This window comes from Calonectris borealis, chromosome 11, assembly GCF_964195595.1.
Source record: "Calonectris borealis chromosome 11, bCalBor7.hap1.2, whole genome shotgun sequence".
NCBI classification, from domain to species: Eukaryota; Metazoa; Chordata; class Aves; order Procellariiformes; family Procellariidae; genus Calonectris; species Calonectris borealis.
Window position 1 is genome coordinate 9,116,833 of NC_134322.1, and position 15,763 is coordinate 9,132,595.

Consider the following 15,763-nt stretch of genomic DNA (forward strand, 5'->3'; position numbering starts at 1 on the left):
CCCTCGCGTCACCGCTCCTCCCGCAGCTCCTCGCCGCCCACCACTCCGTCGCGTCCCCGCTCTGTCATGGCGGCGGCAGCGGCGGCTCCCCACAGGCGCCGGCAGCACCGCACCGCCCCGCCCGCGGACGCCAATCACCACCCTCCGCCTGACTGAGAGGCGCCCAAGCCAACGGAACCGCAGCGTCCCGCCCCGCTGCATCTCCTCCAGCCAATAGCGCCCGTGCACTCCGGCTGGAGCGCGCTCCCACCCTCAGCTGGCCTTCCGGCCAATCCGCGCGCGGGTTTGGGCGGGAGCGGCGCGACGGCGCGGCCAATGGGAGGGCGAGGGCGGTTGCTAAGGGGCCGCGCGTAGCGGGGCTGGTGCAGACGGGTGGGAGCGGCGGCGGGAGCTGCCGGCGGCTGCGCGCCTCAGCCGGGCCTGCAGGTGAGGCGGCGGCGCTCCGGGAGCCCCTTCCCCGCAGGGCTGAGGGGGCGGCGGCCGGGCCTGGCTCGCCGCTTGCGTCTCCGCGGTATGGGGCCTGAGGGGGCGCGGGGGGGTCTGCTGGCCGCTGCCGGGTCTGTCAGGCGCCGGGCGGTCAGCAGTGCTCCTCTCGCTCCGGCCTCAGGCTCCCCGTGCCCGCCCAGCCGCCTTCTTTCTATTTATTTTCTGCAGCAGGGTTCCCTTATGTGTTTATTTCCTGGGGTGGCGGTGGGGGTAGCCCTGCGGTGGGGGTTCGGCCTCGCCTGGCTGTGTGATCTGAGGTCCGGTCCCCTGCCGGTGCCTCTCCTTTCGGTTCTTGCCGGGGTTGGAAGGTCTGCGCAGCCGGTGGTGCGGTGACGGCCTTCCCCATCGCTTCGTGGAGGTGTGAGGTTGTGTAGGGCAAGAAAAGCGGTGGTGTGAGCAGCGACGGGGGGGGAAGGCCGAGGTGGGAAGCAATCGTAAGCTGCTCGGGAGCTGAGCGCCGAGCAGAGCTCCTGGGGGGATGATACCTGTGTGAGTTAGAGCCAGGTGAGTTCTGGCTGATGTCAGTCAGGTCACACTGCTCCCCCTAAATGAGGCTCTTCTCCTCTGTAACTCATGCTTCTAGGTCCTGACACTGCTACCAGCATTTTGCAAGAACTTTAGGCTTCCTTTTGTTGATGTGTACTATATACCTGCTCGTTAGCCTGTGTGACAGGATTCTGTCAGCTGCATTGTACAGCTTCACGTATAACTTGTGATTTTCCCCACCACAGGATGGGTAGATATATCTATCACAGTTGATGTTTTACAGCTGGTGTCACCTGCCACTAACTTTTTTAAAGAGGTATGTTAGCAGCAGCGTTGTTACCACAGTTATGGCTGGAGGGATGGCATTCTATAGTTGCATTCTCATGCAGGTCTCTTCAGAGAATTCATAACAGCTTCCTCTTATTGTTGGTGTACAATTGTCACTGGTGTGGTAAGTGCTAAAGATTCCTGTCTGCCTCTTACAGATTGCTGTTTGGCTTCCGCATCACTGGTGCCTCTTTCTGTAACAAATGTTTGTGGCTTATTAATCAGCTAACTGGTACAAGGCATCTTACATGCCTTGTTTATCAATGATTATTATGCTCAGCCATGTTTGTAATATTACTTAGGTTGACGTGTTCTAGTCCTCACTGATATGGTGTTTGTAGAACACACAGTTCAGCCGTTTGCATTTGTGATATCTCATTTTCAGACCTTCTTTTATAATGTTTATTTCCTGTGCAGGAGGGGGTTGTTATTGACAACTAGTCTTTGGTTGTTCTGTTCAATCTCTTCGTGGTTTGTCTACTTCACCTCCTTTCCTAGATGCTTGCTAAGTTCTTATATCACAAGAGAAGTTTGAATAAATTCTCTTGTCCCTTCTTAGATCAGTGGACATGCAGCCTTTCTTACTATTCTAGCCATTGTTTATTTCAGTCTCAAAGTCAAGAGTAAGAACAGGAAGGATATTAAAAAAGAACTAAGAGCTAATGTTTGGGTTCTTCTATTCTCTTGCCTTATTCTTAAAAAATAGTTGTATTTCAGCTTTTTGCATGGGAGATCCTCTGTGTTACTGAGTGAATTAGTTGAGTAGAGGATGAGGCTGACCTAAGATTGTGCCAGACTGTCTTTTCTAGGGGTGGAAAAGATGTGGAGGTTGGGGCTAAAACCTTTCATCTTGCCAAACTGTTTCTGAAGAAGTTAAACTTAAAAATTAATTTGTTCTACTCTTCTTGTAAAAGCTATATTTTTCTATTTAGGGAATGAATAGCAGCTTAGGCTCTTAGGGTTTCATAAAGCTGCATTATTAAACTTGTCATCTGAAAAACCCAGAGATTAACACACTGAAATAGTCACTGTTCTGGGATATGGTATTGGGAAGGAAAGACGGTAGAATAACATCATTTGTCCTTGACACAGGCATATGAAGAGGTTATCCAAATCTACAAAGTTCAAACTGTACTTTTAGATGTAATTTGATGTACTGTAGACAATGGTGTCTTTAGAGCACTGATTCAAACCTTCAGTAGTTATAGTTTAACCTCACTAAGTCATGGAAATGTCCTGGGTGCTGCTGGATTCACACTGCCCTGTTACTCCCCTTTCTTGCTCTGTATCTCTGGCCTCTTCATCCTTACTTCCATGCTGCCGGCTCTGGCAGTGCCAGAACTTGGATTGAGTCAACAAAGAGCAGGATTTAGCAAAGTCTCTAGCAAGGGGTGTACATACTGGGGACTTTGGTGCTTGTAATTCCTGTTGAAAGGTGCAGACACCAGCCTGAAACTGGTGTTTTGGACTTTTAAGCAAAAGCCTAAATCATCATAGTTCTGCTAGTATATTGGAGTCTTCATCTACACTTTTGAGTTTTTCTGGAAGCTCATATTTCATGATGTGTTATAGCTCTGAATTGCTATTCTTAACTGTACTGTAGATCACCTGAACTTCTGTGCAAATATTTGCCCTTCTTCAGCCTAAATAGCTTGTGCAGATTAAGCTTATATGCAATTAAAAAAATCCGATCAAACTCAGCTGATTGAGTTCAGTACCAAACAATTGATTTAATTTCCATGTGCAAGGGCAGTCTGTCCTTCTTCGAGAGATGCAAAGTCCCACTTGCCCAACATATGTGGGTGGCAATGATGCTAACCTAGCCAGGCAGCTATCTTAGCCTCTTTTAGCGCTCGGAAGGCTTGTGTGCCCAAGGGCTTGTCTTTTCTCCAGCTATATCAGTTGACTTGATAATAAAGATTGTCTCTAACTGCCAGCCCTACTCTGCCAGCATCAGGCAGCAGTAATTCAAAATGCTTTGCAAAGCAGTTCTGTACAAACCAGGTGCTTGAAACATCTTTGTGCCTGTAGTCTTAGAGGTAACGGCAGGGGAAGGAAGTGTCATACTTTGCAATGTACAGAAGATTTTCATCTGTATCTCTAGATTGACCAAGAAGTGCAGTTGCCTAGTGCTTACTGTACTGTTGAGAAATACTCGAGTTTCTTATCATCATGGATTCAGTTTGACTAAAATAAATGGCAATGACAACTTCCGCTACTAATACGGACTGAGCTCCTGCAAACACCAAAGCCTTCTGAAACTTCTGATGTGCTAGTTGCTAATAATTGAGCTACAGCCCTATGCAGGGCATTGAGTACTCAAACAGTGTAATAAGGGCTCCTCATGGAAAGGCTCAGCTAGGACAAGTGACTGGCTGCTAGCGAGGGGTTCAACAATTCAAATTCAACAATTTGTCCTGTTTCTAAACTTACTTACATCTTCAAAGATGCTTTTGCGTAGAGATGCAGGTTCCAGAAAGATTATGCTGAGGGTGTTCAAGCCTAGTTGTCTCTTAACTGGAACACTCTGTTCTATGAAGTGTTGGTTGGGCATATGTGAGTATGAAAGATTATACTAAGTGAAATAAGCAGATGCACAGTCATTTACAGTGAACATCCTTGTAAGAGGTAAGGAGAAAACATCCTAAGATGTGTGCCTGCAATATCCCTAACCTCCCACTCAGATTCAGCAGGAGAGTGGGCAATTTAGCTCTTCAAACTTCGAGTTGCTGGCGACGGCTGTAGTGCTCCAAAACCTCTGTTTGCTTTAATCGGCATTATGACAAAACCCAAGTATTCTGCAGTAGTGGTAGCTGTGTGTTGGTCAGGTCCTGTCTCTTTGTATTTGGTTCTTTTGTCCTGAAGTGTTCTTGTTTCGTTTTTAATGTAATGATGTGAATTAAACTTCTCTAGCGTGAGCCTTCTATCTGTCATGGACAGACTCTGAGAGAATGACTCTGCAAATCTGTACTGCTGTGGAGCAGAGCTGCTCGTCAGGGGAAGAAAATAAGCAGGGTGTTTGAAGACCTCAGAGTGAAGTGGCACCTCAGCTTTTGATCACGTTCAGATACAGGTGTCTTCTGACAGCTTGAACTGCATCAGCCTTGAATAAAGTTCTCTTAGCTGTCTTAACTTGTACTTTGGTGATAGATGATCTTTCCCTGCTGTGCAGCTGGTCTGGTGTGGAGTGTGCTCCCCGCTTACTCAGCTGTGTACCCCCTATAGCTGAGCAAACAGCTGTGATGTGCTTGGACTTCGGGCTGCTCCTCTGATACATACATCTGAGCTCTGTGACAGTCTGAAGTCCAAGGGTAAATGAGGCTTAAATAGTATGATGCTGCATTTGAAAATATAGTGAAGGAATACAGCAGACTCTTTTAGGGTGGGTTTAGTCTGTAATGCAGTTTGTGTTAGCTCACTTAGCTATCTGTGGCTTGATGCTAGTAGCATTTCCTCAACTACTGAGCATGGATTGTTGGGTTCTCTGCAATGTGTTTATTCCACTTCTTCCTTTGAGCTAAGTGCTGCCTGCTGACACAGGATTCTGTGGTAGGTAAGTGACACCTGCTAATGCTGTAAGACTGGAAAGTATTTCTTCTCCCTCTGTACCTAAAACTATGCTTGACCTCTTCTACAAGGAGCTGAAGCTCTGCCCTGTAGTTCCATGAGGCAGTGGTTAGGGTGTGACAAAGTCCTAAGTCCCTGCAGTAATCAAATAATTATGTTTGCTTAAATAACATGAGCCTTTCCATTAAGATAAGATGCAATGAATTGATTTCTGTGGAGTCATCAGAGCCTTGTCTTGTCTTAGTTTAATCTTGTGTGACAAGCAGGAACCAGATAAGGTGACATACAGGGAGTCTACATAGCAACTTTCTCAGATAATATACAAAAGCAGTTCCTGTAGTTGGAAGGAAGTGAAATTCAAGGCTCATTTGACTGTAAATTAGCCTTCTTGGGGAAGGGAAAGACCTAAAGAGTCTTTGGCCCTATAGCCCCTTTGGCTATAGAATTATTCTAAGGTGCTTTCTTAAGCAAGCTGCCTTGGCACATACACCCAGCCCTCTTAAGTGCTTGGCTTCTGCTCTGTGTAGGACTTCTCAAAGTCAAAAAAGGATAAAAAGCTCCAGTTAAAGGCACCTGTCTTTCTGGCTGTGCTGATGGTGCCTCGGCTGTGAACTTTGTCCCTGTAACCTCACAGTACCTCTAAATTTAGTGTATGAGCCAAGTATTGTATCTGATGCAAAGGTCAAATTCCAGTGAAGGTATCAGCCAAGAAATTCTTGTTGGAACATGGTGTAAACAGTACCTGCTGCTTTGTATACTCGCCAACCAGCCAAATCCTGGCCTGGGTGCTGGCTCTGGCACAACACGGAAGGATTTGCGCCGAGGACTTCCATATGCTGTCCAAGTAATGTTCTTCTAAGCATCCTTGTGATGGGACATGTCAGTGTGCCCTCTTTATTTGGAGATAAAATCTGTCAGATGTTTGACAATAAAACTCCAGTGGGCTTTGTCAGACTCCTGATGACTCTGGCGAGGACTGCGCTTTATCTCTCATGGCCACATCTCCTGAAAACCTAAGCTTAAGTGCTTGAAGTGCTCAGCTAATTCTTAATTATACCCTCTATGCTTTGAGGTCTGAGACTTAATTGACTGTTTTAAATGGCCAGAAGTACTGAGAGGTACATCAAGATGACCTCAGCGTTCGCTTCTGACGTGTTCTCTTCTGAGCTACCACTGAAGATAATAGGAGGTTCTGCGTGGGGTAAGCTTGGGCTGGTTAGATGCCAGTGTCGAAATAAGCAGCGTGATGCCTTGCTTTGTGTGCCTAAACCGATGAGGCATAGTACTGGTGTGGCCCTAAAATACTTGTATCTATGTAATCCTTTGGAGACCTTAACATAGCAGTTTAGGCTTAAAACTTTTTTCCGTAAAAATGAAAGCATCTTTTATACAAAAGTGCTGGCTAAAAGGTAGGATACGGGACTGCGCAATAAAGCTTGGGGTTTTTCATGATTCCTCTTGCACAGATTCCTGTACTCGCGTAGCTTGTGTGACCTCAGACTGTCCTCCAGTGCTTTACAAAAACTTAGTCTGGCAGCCTTTCCCATCAAGACACATTGCTTCAGAGGCTTTCTCAGGTGTATACATTCCCTATTTTCATCTGGATGGTCTCTAAATATCTTCCTCTGCATTTAAACCATTGAAAGCTCAGCAGTGTGGCACACTTCTGTACACTTCTTGGGGTGAGATTCGAATCATACGCTGGCATAAAACTTGGCTCGGCTTAAAAACCTTTGTAGTGCTCTGACTTTCCACCCTTTCCTTAATAAAGTTTCCTTCTCCATAATGTGGTTCTAAATTTCTTACCTGGTAGTGACAGGCCTGTAACTTCTGGTTTTTGTGGTGCATGTTTCGGAAGAGGCATTAGCTTTGGCTGATACTAAAGATGATTGATTTCCTGGAAACATTCTCTAAAGAACTACAGTGAAACAGCCTTCCTTCTCCCCGCTTCAAAGAGGGAAAAAACTTATTTCTGATATGAATCTGCTTAGGCACAACTCTTTAGGGTGTTTTGCTTTCCTCTTGACTAGCAGACTTGCTTTCAGAGTTTTATTCCGCGGGCAGGCAACTAGAAATAAATGAGAGCAGTCCAAGAAATGTCTGATAAGTTGGTTAATGAAATCTGTCTGCTTAATCTGTCTAGGAGCAGCCTCTTTGGCTTTTCTGAATCTTAGTGGGGAAGAGAGGGTATTACACTACTTGGTAGAAGCTTTAAAAGGGTAGGAAAGGGGATTTTGAAATGTTTTCGATGTTGGCCAGGTATGCTCCAGTGTTTTGGTGTCCAGGTGAGCTCTGAAAGCACTAGTGAGCCAGAATGTTTACTAGTGGGAGGGCATCTAGGAGGCTTTTGTATGAAACTGCCATTCCTGGAAATGGGATTCCTTCAAGATTCGTCAGTGAATGTAACGGAGCATAGAATATCTTGCTAGTGGAGCCCCTTTTAAAGAGGCTGCCTTTACTCTTGTCTATGGGCAGTTCCATACAGCTGCATCTTCGCTTTAGCCCAAAGCATTTCTAATGCTTCAGTGAAATGAGTCTGCCAGGCTTTCAGTTGCCCATTAAAAGGCCCGAGGGAAGGACCCTGTGGGAGTGGCTTCCTTTAATGTTTTTGCTTTTCTAATGTTGGCTTTCCAGTATGCAGAGTCAGGCTTAGCTTCGGCATGGGTGGAGGAGCTGTAATGCTTGGTAGCTACTAAATCCTGTGCGTGCCCTGTTGAGTCACAGCGTGAAGTGACTTCTGTCCCTGGAAGAGTCTCCAGGAAACCTGGAACAGAGATGTATGCAAATCTCAGATTTGTTGTTAGTTGTGACTTTGTTTGGCATACAAGTAAATATCTTGGCAGTGGCTTTCCCAAAACCCAGTGTCTTTGAAAGGATACATGAGGAATTTGCTGTAGCTCTACTGGCTTTTGTGGTATTTTTTTCTATTCCTGTCTGGAAAGGGGAGGCATGGGGTTTTTCTCACTATACTTGTACCGGTGAGGTGCACTCTGTTAACAGTAGTGCTGAAGTGTTTCCTGTAACATGATTTTCAGCTTTTTATTCTGTGATGAAAGGGCAAATAAAAAGACTCCACAAATCCAGCGCTTCCTTTCTAGTGATTGATTTTAAAGTTAGTCCTCAGTCACAAATGGGACTTAAGAATACTGCTTGAAAAGACTGTCAGTCTTTGGGGCTGTCATGCCTTTAAGTGATTTTTAAAAAAGGAATTGTACACTTAAAGTGCTTCAAGATAACATCCTTGGTCCCAAGAGCTTCAACCTTCTTTGTGTTCTTCAATGTGGATCTCAAACCCTGTGATGGATGAAAAGGCAGGTTGATTGCTTCCAGTGATAGACTTACTGCCTCTTGCTAATTTTGTCTAGCCTGCTAAAAGTGAATCTAGTGTTCTGTGTACATGTTGTGGTTTAACCCCAGGTGGCAACTAAGCACCACACAGTTGCTTGCTCACTCCCCCCTGGTGGGACGGGGGAGAGAATCAGAAGGGTAAAAGTGAGAAAACTCATGGGTGGAGATAAAGACAGTTTAATAGGCAAAGCAAAAGCTGTGCGTGCAAGCAAAGCAAAACAAGGAATTCATTCACTACTTCCCATCGGCAGGCAGGTGTTCAGCCATCGCCAGGAAAGCAGGGCTCCATCATGTGTAACGGTGACTTGGGAAGACAAACGCCATCACTCCAAACGTCCCCCCCTTCCTCCTTCCCCCAGCTTTATATGCTGAGCATGACATCATATGGTATGGGATATCCCTTTGGTCATTGGGGTCAGCTGTCCCAGCCGTGTCCCCTCCCAACTCCTTGTGCACCCCCAGCCTCCTCGCCGGTGGGGTGAGGAGCAGAAAAGACCTTGACCCTGTGTAAGCACTGCTCATTAGTAACTAAAACATCCCTGTGTTATCAACATTGTTTCCAGCACAAATCCAAAACATAGCTCCATACTAGCTACTGTGAAGAAAATTAACTCTATCCCAGCCAAAACAAGCATAATACAGAAAAGGCCAAATGTTTGTCTGTTTATATTAATGCTGACCCATTTAGAGGAGATTCTAGATTAAAATTTGACTGGCTCAACACTGTGGTTATCTGTCCTTTTTCGTAAACAGATGAGTTTATTGGGTCAATACAAAAAGGGTTTAACAAAACAGGAGCAAGGTGACCTCATCCCTGCTTGTAAACAGCAAGGCATTTGTCCTACGTGATTAGAGGCAGAGCTCTCAAATCCATTTCAGTACGCTAAACCCTCAGAATTTTAGAGCAGTGTGTTCTGGCTCAGCCCCTGCAAATCTGCCCTGGCTAAGACCAGTCTGTTTAGGTCTTCAGAAATACCAGACTCTCAAGGAGAGTACCTGAAGTGGCACAGCTGGATCCATAGGGCATGGAGTTTACCAATCAAGTTGTCTTGGACTAAATCCATTGCTTAGTTAATCACTGCAGGCGGCTGTGCAACTGCAACAGCAGTGCCAGCTTTGTGTTAGCTGTACACAGACTGATCTGAGCTTTTACGTAAAGATCCTGACAAATACATGAACCTCTAGCACATGTTTGAGGTGTACGTGTTCAGTGAATGTGTACTTAGACTGTCTAAAAGGGAAAAATACTAGTTCACAAGTGTCAAAACATAATCTTGCCTACCAACAGCGTTTTTTCCTGAAAGTAACTCCAAGCTAGTATGGCTTTTTAAGGTAGCGACAGGCAAAAACTGGATATAGAAGTATCAAAAAGATGTGGTGTGTGTGTAATCTGAAGATTATGTGGGAGAGAAGACTCCCAGGGAGGTACAGCTTAGTTGGATCAGTTATACTGAGTCACTAGTACAAAATGCTAATGACTAATCGTTCCCAGTTTTATTTTTAACAAATTCACAAATGCTTTGAAAGCTGTAAACAGCAAATGAGCTTAAAATACAGGTGGCAGGAAGGTCTTGGGTAACTTTTGTATCAGAGTCTCTATTAATTTTCTAAATAAAACAAGGGAAGATGCCAACAGAACTTCTGGGAGTTTTAGCTGGGAAAGACTTGCTCAAGCACCTGGTTGTCCTTGGGTCAGCGATTGTTCAGGAACTCAGTCCACTCTTCTGCTGATTGCATCTTCCCTGGAGAAGCCATTGCTGTAGTTTGCCTGTTATCTCCTACGCAGTGGGCAGTGTTGTTGGTGAAAGTCTACTAAGTGTGGAAGTGAAGTAACATACTACAGCTGAACGTTGTACTCGAACTCTTCATTGGGACACATGATGCCAATGTAATATTCTGATTAAAAGAATAAATGACTTCTTGTAGCCCACTCCTCTCTCCCTTCTACTGTGAAGCTCAGAACTGGAAAATAAAAGCTTCGGAGTTGTCCAATATTAAATGTCGCTGCTTTCCTCACCTTCTGTTCTCCTGCAATGCGGATGGTTATGGTGGCAAACTTGCAGCTTTGCAGCATGCTGTTAATCAATAGCTGATGTCAGACTTGTTTTCTTCCAAGAGATTTTGGTGTAGCTGCATTGAGTACAGAAAGTACTTCTGAGGCTTTTCTTCCTGCTGGGAAGAAGAGTAAGGCTTTGGTATGGCCTGTCCTGTTGGTGCATTTTCTGAGTTGGAAGCGGCAGCTGTGGTAGAGAGCAGACTGTTCTGGAGCTTTTTCCTGGAAGCTCTGATTCCCCATCAGTTTGTTGTGCCTGTAGGGAATCCACTTCTAACTGTAAATATCGCTTACATTTTTATGGTTACAGGCTGAAAGCTCGCTCTCTTTTATTGGCATTATCAAGTTCTTGTAACAAGCCTTGGTGCGTGTGCACTAGTGTTAATTAGGTGGCTGTATCTGAGCCTCCTGGTGGCTCTCACCATCTTGTTTAAGTGTGATGGGTTGTAACTTCTCAAAGAAGCAAGTGTGGGAGCAAGCAGAGACTGTTTACGAGCTTCCATCTGTAGGAGTGAGCTGCCTTGCTAAGCCTGAGTAGAAGTAGAAGGAAACTTCTTTCAGGCTGGCTTCACACGTCAGCAACAGTGTAGATATTGCACAAAGTTGAGAAGAACAGTAGCCTGTACTTCTAGTCTTTTAAATATGAAGGGATTTGGGTAGCTTTTGTAACTGGGGTCAATGTCACTGTCTTGCGAAGATGGTGACTATGTGGTCTTCAGGAAGTTCATAGCTTGACTTTCCTCTGAAGTTGCACTGGTCTATCTTTGCTTTCTGGCTATCTCTGCTCATGAAGGTGTTTTTGCATACTGCAGATAAATTAATATGCAGTAGGCAACTGATCTAGTCTGGAATCTCTTCATAGGCAAGAGGTTTGATGCAGATAGATCAGAGTTGAAGTGGTTATGATTGAATATACAAATCAATTGCAATGTCTGTGATGGGACCTCTGTATAAATTTGTGTTCTTCCCTTCCAGGTGAGAGATGCAGCCTTATCAGTAATAATCAATTTGCTTTTCCTCCCCTCACAGGGTAACTCAGGTAGTACGTGGATCCAGACGGTGACAATTCTGCTGAGGACTGGCAATTATTTCTAGTTTGAAGAAAGTGACATTGGTAAGACCTGACTTGTCAGTTGCTATCTTAGTTGGGTTACCCATGTGGCTGAGGAAAGACCCAGGGAAAAACCTGCCCCTTCAATGTGGATGAAATGTCCCTGTAATAACTGCAGCCAGCTATTTGAACCATATGTTCAAAAGAAGCTGGATCAGTTTAAGAATTTGATTTCAAGCTGGAAGGATATTGTTATATTGTGGGTTTTTTAGTTCTCTCCCCTGCCCCACTTCCTTTACTCTGAAGCCCTTGAAGGACTAGATATTAATCTAGTCCTCCTTCAGCTGCAGAACTAGAGTGAATTAAAAGGAATGCTGAACTCAGTGGTACATAAAGTGACCACCTTAAATACATGCAGGAGTTAGTACCAGTATTCTTATCAAGTTGCAAAATTCAGGCTGAGGAGCTAACACAGTAGCTCTTTCAAGTTCTCCTTTTCGAGGGTGGCTTGTACCTCTGGGAAGAAACACACATCCAAAGCTGCTGATGTGCCTGTATAGCCTGGCTTTTCGTTCAGCTTCTATTTGAGCCGGATAGTCTTGGCCAAGATCCTGAAAGCATTGACTGGCTGCAGACTGTAGGGTTTGACACCTGAGACACTGTTGCAATTGTAGTGCAGCACTGATTAGAATAAATCTCCTTCCCAACTGATCATCCAGTTTCTATTTCTTGTGGTGGTCAGGGTGTTTAGAGCAGTACAAAATAAACTTCCTTTCATCTTAAAAGCTGCTAGTCTGAGTTGACATGCTAGGATTTTTGTAGCAGTGTTAACTGACAAATTTAGTTGGTTAGCAGTCTTATATTTAACATGGCAATTGATGTTCATATCCATCAGTTTATTGCAAAAAGCTTTAATAGTGTTTTTTATCTCCAGGCTCAAAATGAGTGCAATGTTGGAAACCCCTGAGCTGCCGGCGGTGTTTGATGGGGTGAAGCTAGCTGCAGTTGCTGCTGTTCTGTATGTTATTGTTCGTTGCTTGAATTTAAAAAGCCCAACTGCCCCTCCTGAACTCATTTACCAAGACTCTGCTTTGGCTCGCTTTTTACTCAAATCCTGCCCACTTTTGACCAAAGAGTAAGTAGTATATTTTTTCCATGTTGACCTGTGTTAGAGGGAGAAGACCTGCACTTGACTATTCTTCTGCCTAGTGTGTTTCTTAAACCTGAGTGTAAATGAATGTCAGGGTATTCTCTTGATAAAATAAACCTGTTCCAAGTCAAGTATTTCATTATTGTTAATGTCCCAGGTACCTGGGTTTAGGACCAAGGCTTACTGTGCAGGGCTCTCCATGGATGTATGGAAGGAAGACCTGCCCCTCTGTATAGTAGCTGTATGCTGATATTGTACTATACCAGCACCGTATAGCCCACTGTCTGTGGAAATGGAGGAGGGATGGATGCAGTCAGCACTTGTTCCTGTTCATGTACTCTCCTTTCTATTAGGGAAGAAATCTGTCAGGGCTCACAGGACAGAAACGTTTTCATGGTGTGTCTGTGCACTTATAGTGAACACAGGGATGGCTGTTAGTTTAAAGTGCCTACTCTTATTTGAAGAGCCTTAAGTTGATTGAAGACTAAGGAAATTTATTTCTGGGTAGAGCACATCATCGTAACTAGTTTAGTAAAGTAATGACATACTGGCCAGCTCTAAGCCTGTTGAATCCACTTTCAAATTGACCATATGTTAACTGCGTATTTGAGCAGGCTGATCCTTGACCTTCCATTCTAGGACCTCCAGAATCAGTGCAGCCCTTACTTTCACCAATAATATGAAGCATTTACTACAATTTCATGAGGCTCTAGAGGTACAAGGACTTTGATTATGGTATTTCTCTTCTGCAATCACTTTGAAAACTTGCAAGTCCTATTTAGAAGCCCTAAATATATCAATTATCTAGGAAGCACTGAGTGCAGCTGCATGAACCTTCCTTTTGGATCTCAAAAGTCAAGCTGACTTAATGATAGTCATTCTAGGGGAGATGAGAGGCTTTTAGCAGTGCTGTGTTAGGTGCCTTGATTACATAAGGTGTAAGATCTTAGGCTGTAGGATCTGTAAACTCTTAGAGGAAACAAAGCATTATCAGTTTTAAATTAGAGCCCAAAGAGGGTTCCTTAATGCACTCTGAGTTTGGTAGTAACATACGTGTGTGTTGAAGCTGAGCATTGAAATTGGATTCTTGATTACGGCTAGTGCCTTAGCCACAAAGCAGTTGCTTCTCTAAAAAATACCAGGTAACTAGAACCTCCTTAGTGTATCTTAGACACTTGTCATCTCAGTGTTGGCTCTCCAGATTCACATGTCCCTAGTCACTGAAAGAGCAAGCATGAAGCTGTGCTGATTACCAGTCTTGAAGGCGTATTAGTATCAGGCTAATCTTTGAAAACGGATTGTAAGCTAATTCAGAGTCCGTTTTACTCCTATTTCAGCTCTGTTCTCATGGCAAGCTCCTAGCACTACTGTATTAGAGGCATGTTTTGGACTTTCACTCAGTTGGAGAACAAAGCATTCCCAAAGGAGTGAAAACACAGAACTCATCTAAAAATTGCAGTACATCTGTTGTGCATTAATTGCAGGAGTGAAGAGCTTCTTGCAGAAGCCTAGTGTTGTGTTAATAGTGTGCAATCTCGGGTCATTTGCTTTCTCTGGATCAGCTCAGAGCTCAGGCTTGCCAGCTTCTCTGAAAACTGTAGCAGTGATTTCCAACATGTGGTTCTTGAGCAGAACATTGCCTCAAAGGCTTGCGTGACCCCAGGAAACAAACTCATCTGAAACAAACTAGAACAAAATGTGTCAATAGGTAGTTGTTCAGTCTTGTTGCCTGTGTACCTATGTTACGGGAGACAGGAATATAATTGCTGTTGGGGATTGAAAGGGTTTACAGGAAAGACAACTCTGTGAGATGATGTATATGTGATTTTTGCTATTCTAGTGATGTTATCACAGACTTTTTTAATACAGACATTTAAAAAAAATCAAAGAAATCCTGTCTTCAGGCATGAAAGTCACCTGGAGACTAAAGGGGAACAAATATATTTAAATTCCTGCAATTATGCATGAAATAGTTTGTAGGACTAATTAGCAAAAAGCTGTGTGAAAACAGCTTGTGCCATACTCCACTGAAAAATCTTGTAAGGCTTTGATTACTTGCTAATTATTCAGAGTGTTAGGAAAGCTGATTAAGCAGCTCTTTTCAAATTCTACTGTGAAAGCAAAATAAGTAGCCCAGCAATCCCTTCTGTTACATCAGTACTGGGTTTGTTGTAAGATCTGTTAAAGACCGGTTCCTCCATACGGCTGTGAACTGGCTTTCAGACCTGGTTTGTTCAGCTCCCTTATGCTTAAGGGAGGAAAGGGTGAGGGTATTGCTAGAAAAAACAGGGTGGTAGGGAGAAAGCAGAAATAAGCAAAGTTGTTCTATCTGTGCAGCTATTCAAAAATACTTGGAAAAAACACTTGGATTTTATTGCCCCTTCATGGCACCATCCTCACCTATGGACTTAATCAATACATTGTCACTGTAGTGCCATTCAGTAAGCCAAGCGGTGGTGGATGAATAATTTAAGTGTTTTGGATAGTAAAACTGCCTGAGCTGGCTGTGTGCCAGGTACCTTGAACTTGCAGATGTTAGTACTGCTTTTTACAATTCTCTAAATGCTACAAGCTTTCTACATATCGATAAAACATTGGTAAGCAATAGACTCTGTCTTCCTAGAGCTCATATTTTCTTACGTCTTTATTTCCCTTCCTCTACCCCTGTCCAGCTGTGTACTTTGGCTTACCAAGTGGAGTAGCATAATCAGACCCTTTTTCATTCAAGGAACTGCTTCTTGCATGGAAGCTCTTGCAGATCAGCACAGCTATTGGTGCCCTTGAGCACTCGGGCCTAACCCCTGGCTGCAGCTGTCTCCTTTTCCTGTCTTTCAAATTGGTACAGAGAGTCTGCCACCTGCTCTCTTATTCCTGTAGAAATGCAGCATTGGCTGTCTGATTCATGAGGACAAATTTGGCCAGTGCTTGCTGTACCAGACTAGAGATTTTTTTGGCTGTTCCCAATTTCTTCTACCATCAAGTGCGTGTGTGTATCTTTATTCCTGTAGAGGCGTGGCACAAGTGTCATCGTTATCGAAAATAATTGTCCTCGGTGTCTGCACACTTTTATCATTAATAAAGACAAGCTTCTCAAAGATTGAGGCAAATGACTGTCAAGCCTGTTAGTAAACACTGTCAAAGATCCAGCCTAGATCCTTCTTATCCTTTGTTTGCACAGTAACCTATACTGGATAAGCAGGCTGCCTGGTACCAGAAGACTCTTTTGCACTGTCATTGCTTTTCTCCTAGAAGCAAGGAGACAAGTAGTCGGAAAAGCTGGCTTCAAGCTTTTCAG

At 44.2% G+C, this 15,763-nt stretch overlaps 1 protein-coding gene across 3 annotated transcripts in view; it reads left to right on the top strand.

Moving 5' to 3' along the window:
• Window positions 1–347: 347 nt before the first annotated feature.
• The window catches only part of ABHD2 (abhydrolase domain containing 2, acylglycerol lipase), a 41,889-nt gene continuing 26,473 nt past the window's right edge, over window positions 348–15,763 (top strand). Inside the window, exons 1-3 of one of the 3 annotated variants that reach the window (XM_075159906.1) lie at window positions 348–426; window positions 11,297–11,381; window positions 12,253–12,453. In XM_075159906.1, the coding sequence (XP_075016007.1) occupies window positions 12,260–12,453 (194 nt within the window). In that variant the 5' untranslated portion in view covers window positions 348–426; window positions 11,297–11,381; window positions 12,253–12,259. The remainder of the gene's footprint in view (window positions 427–11,296; window positions 11,382–12,252; window positions 12,454–15,763) is intronic. The other 2 variants (XM_075159907.1, XM_075159909.1) reach the window with 2 other exon arrangements.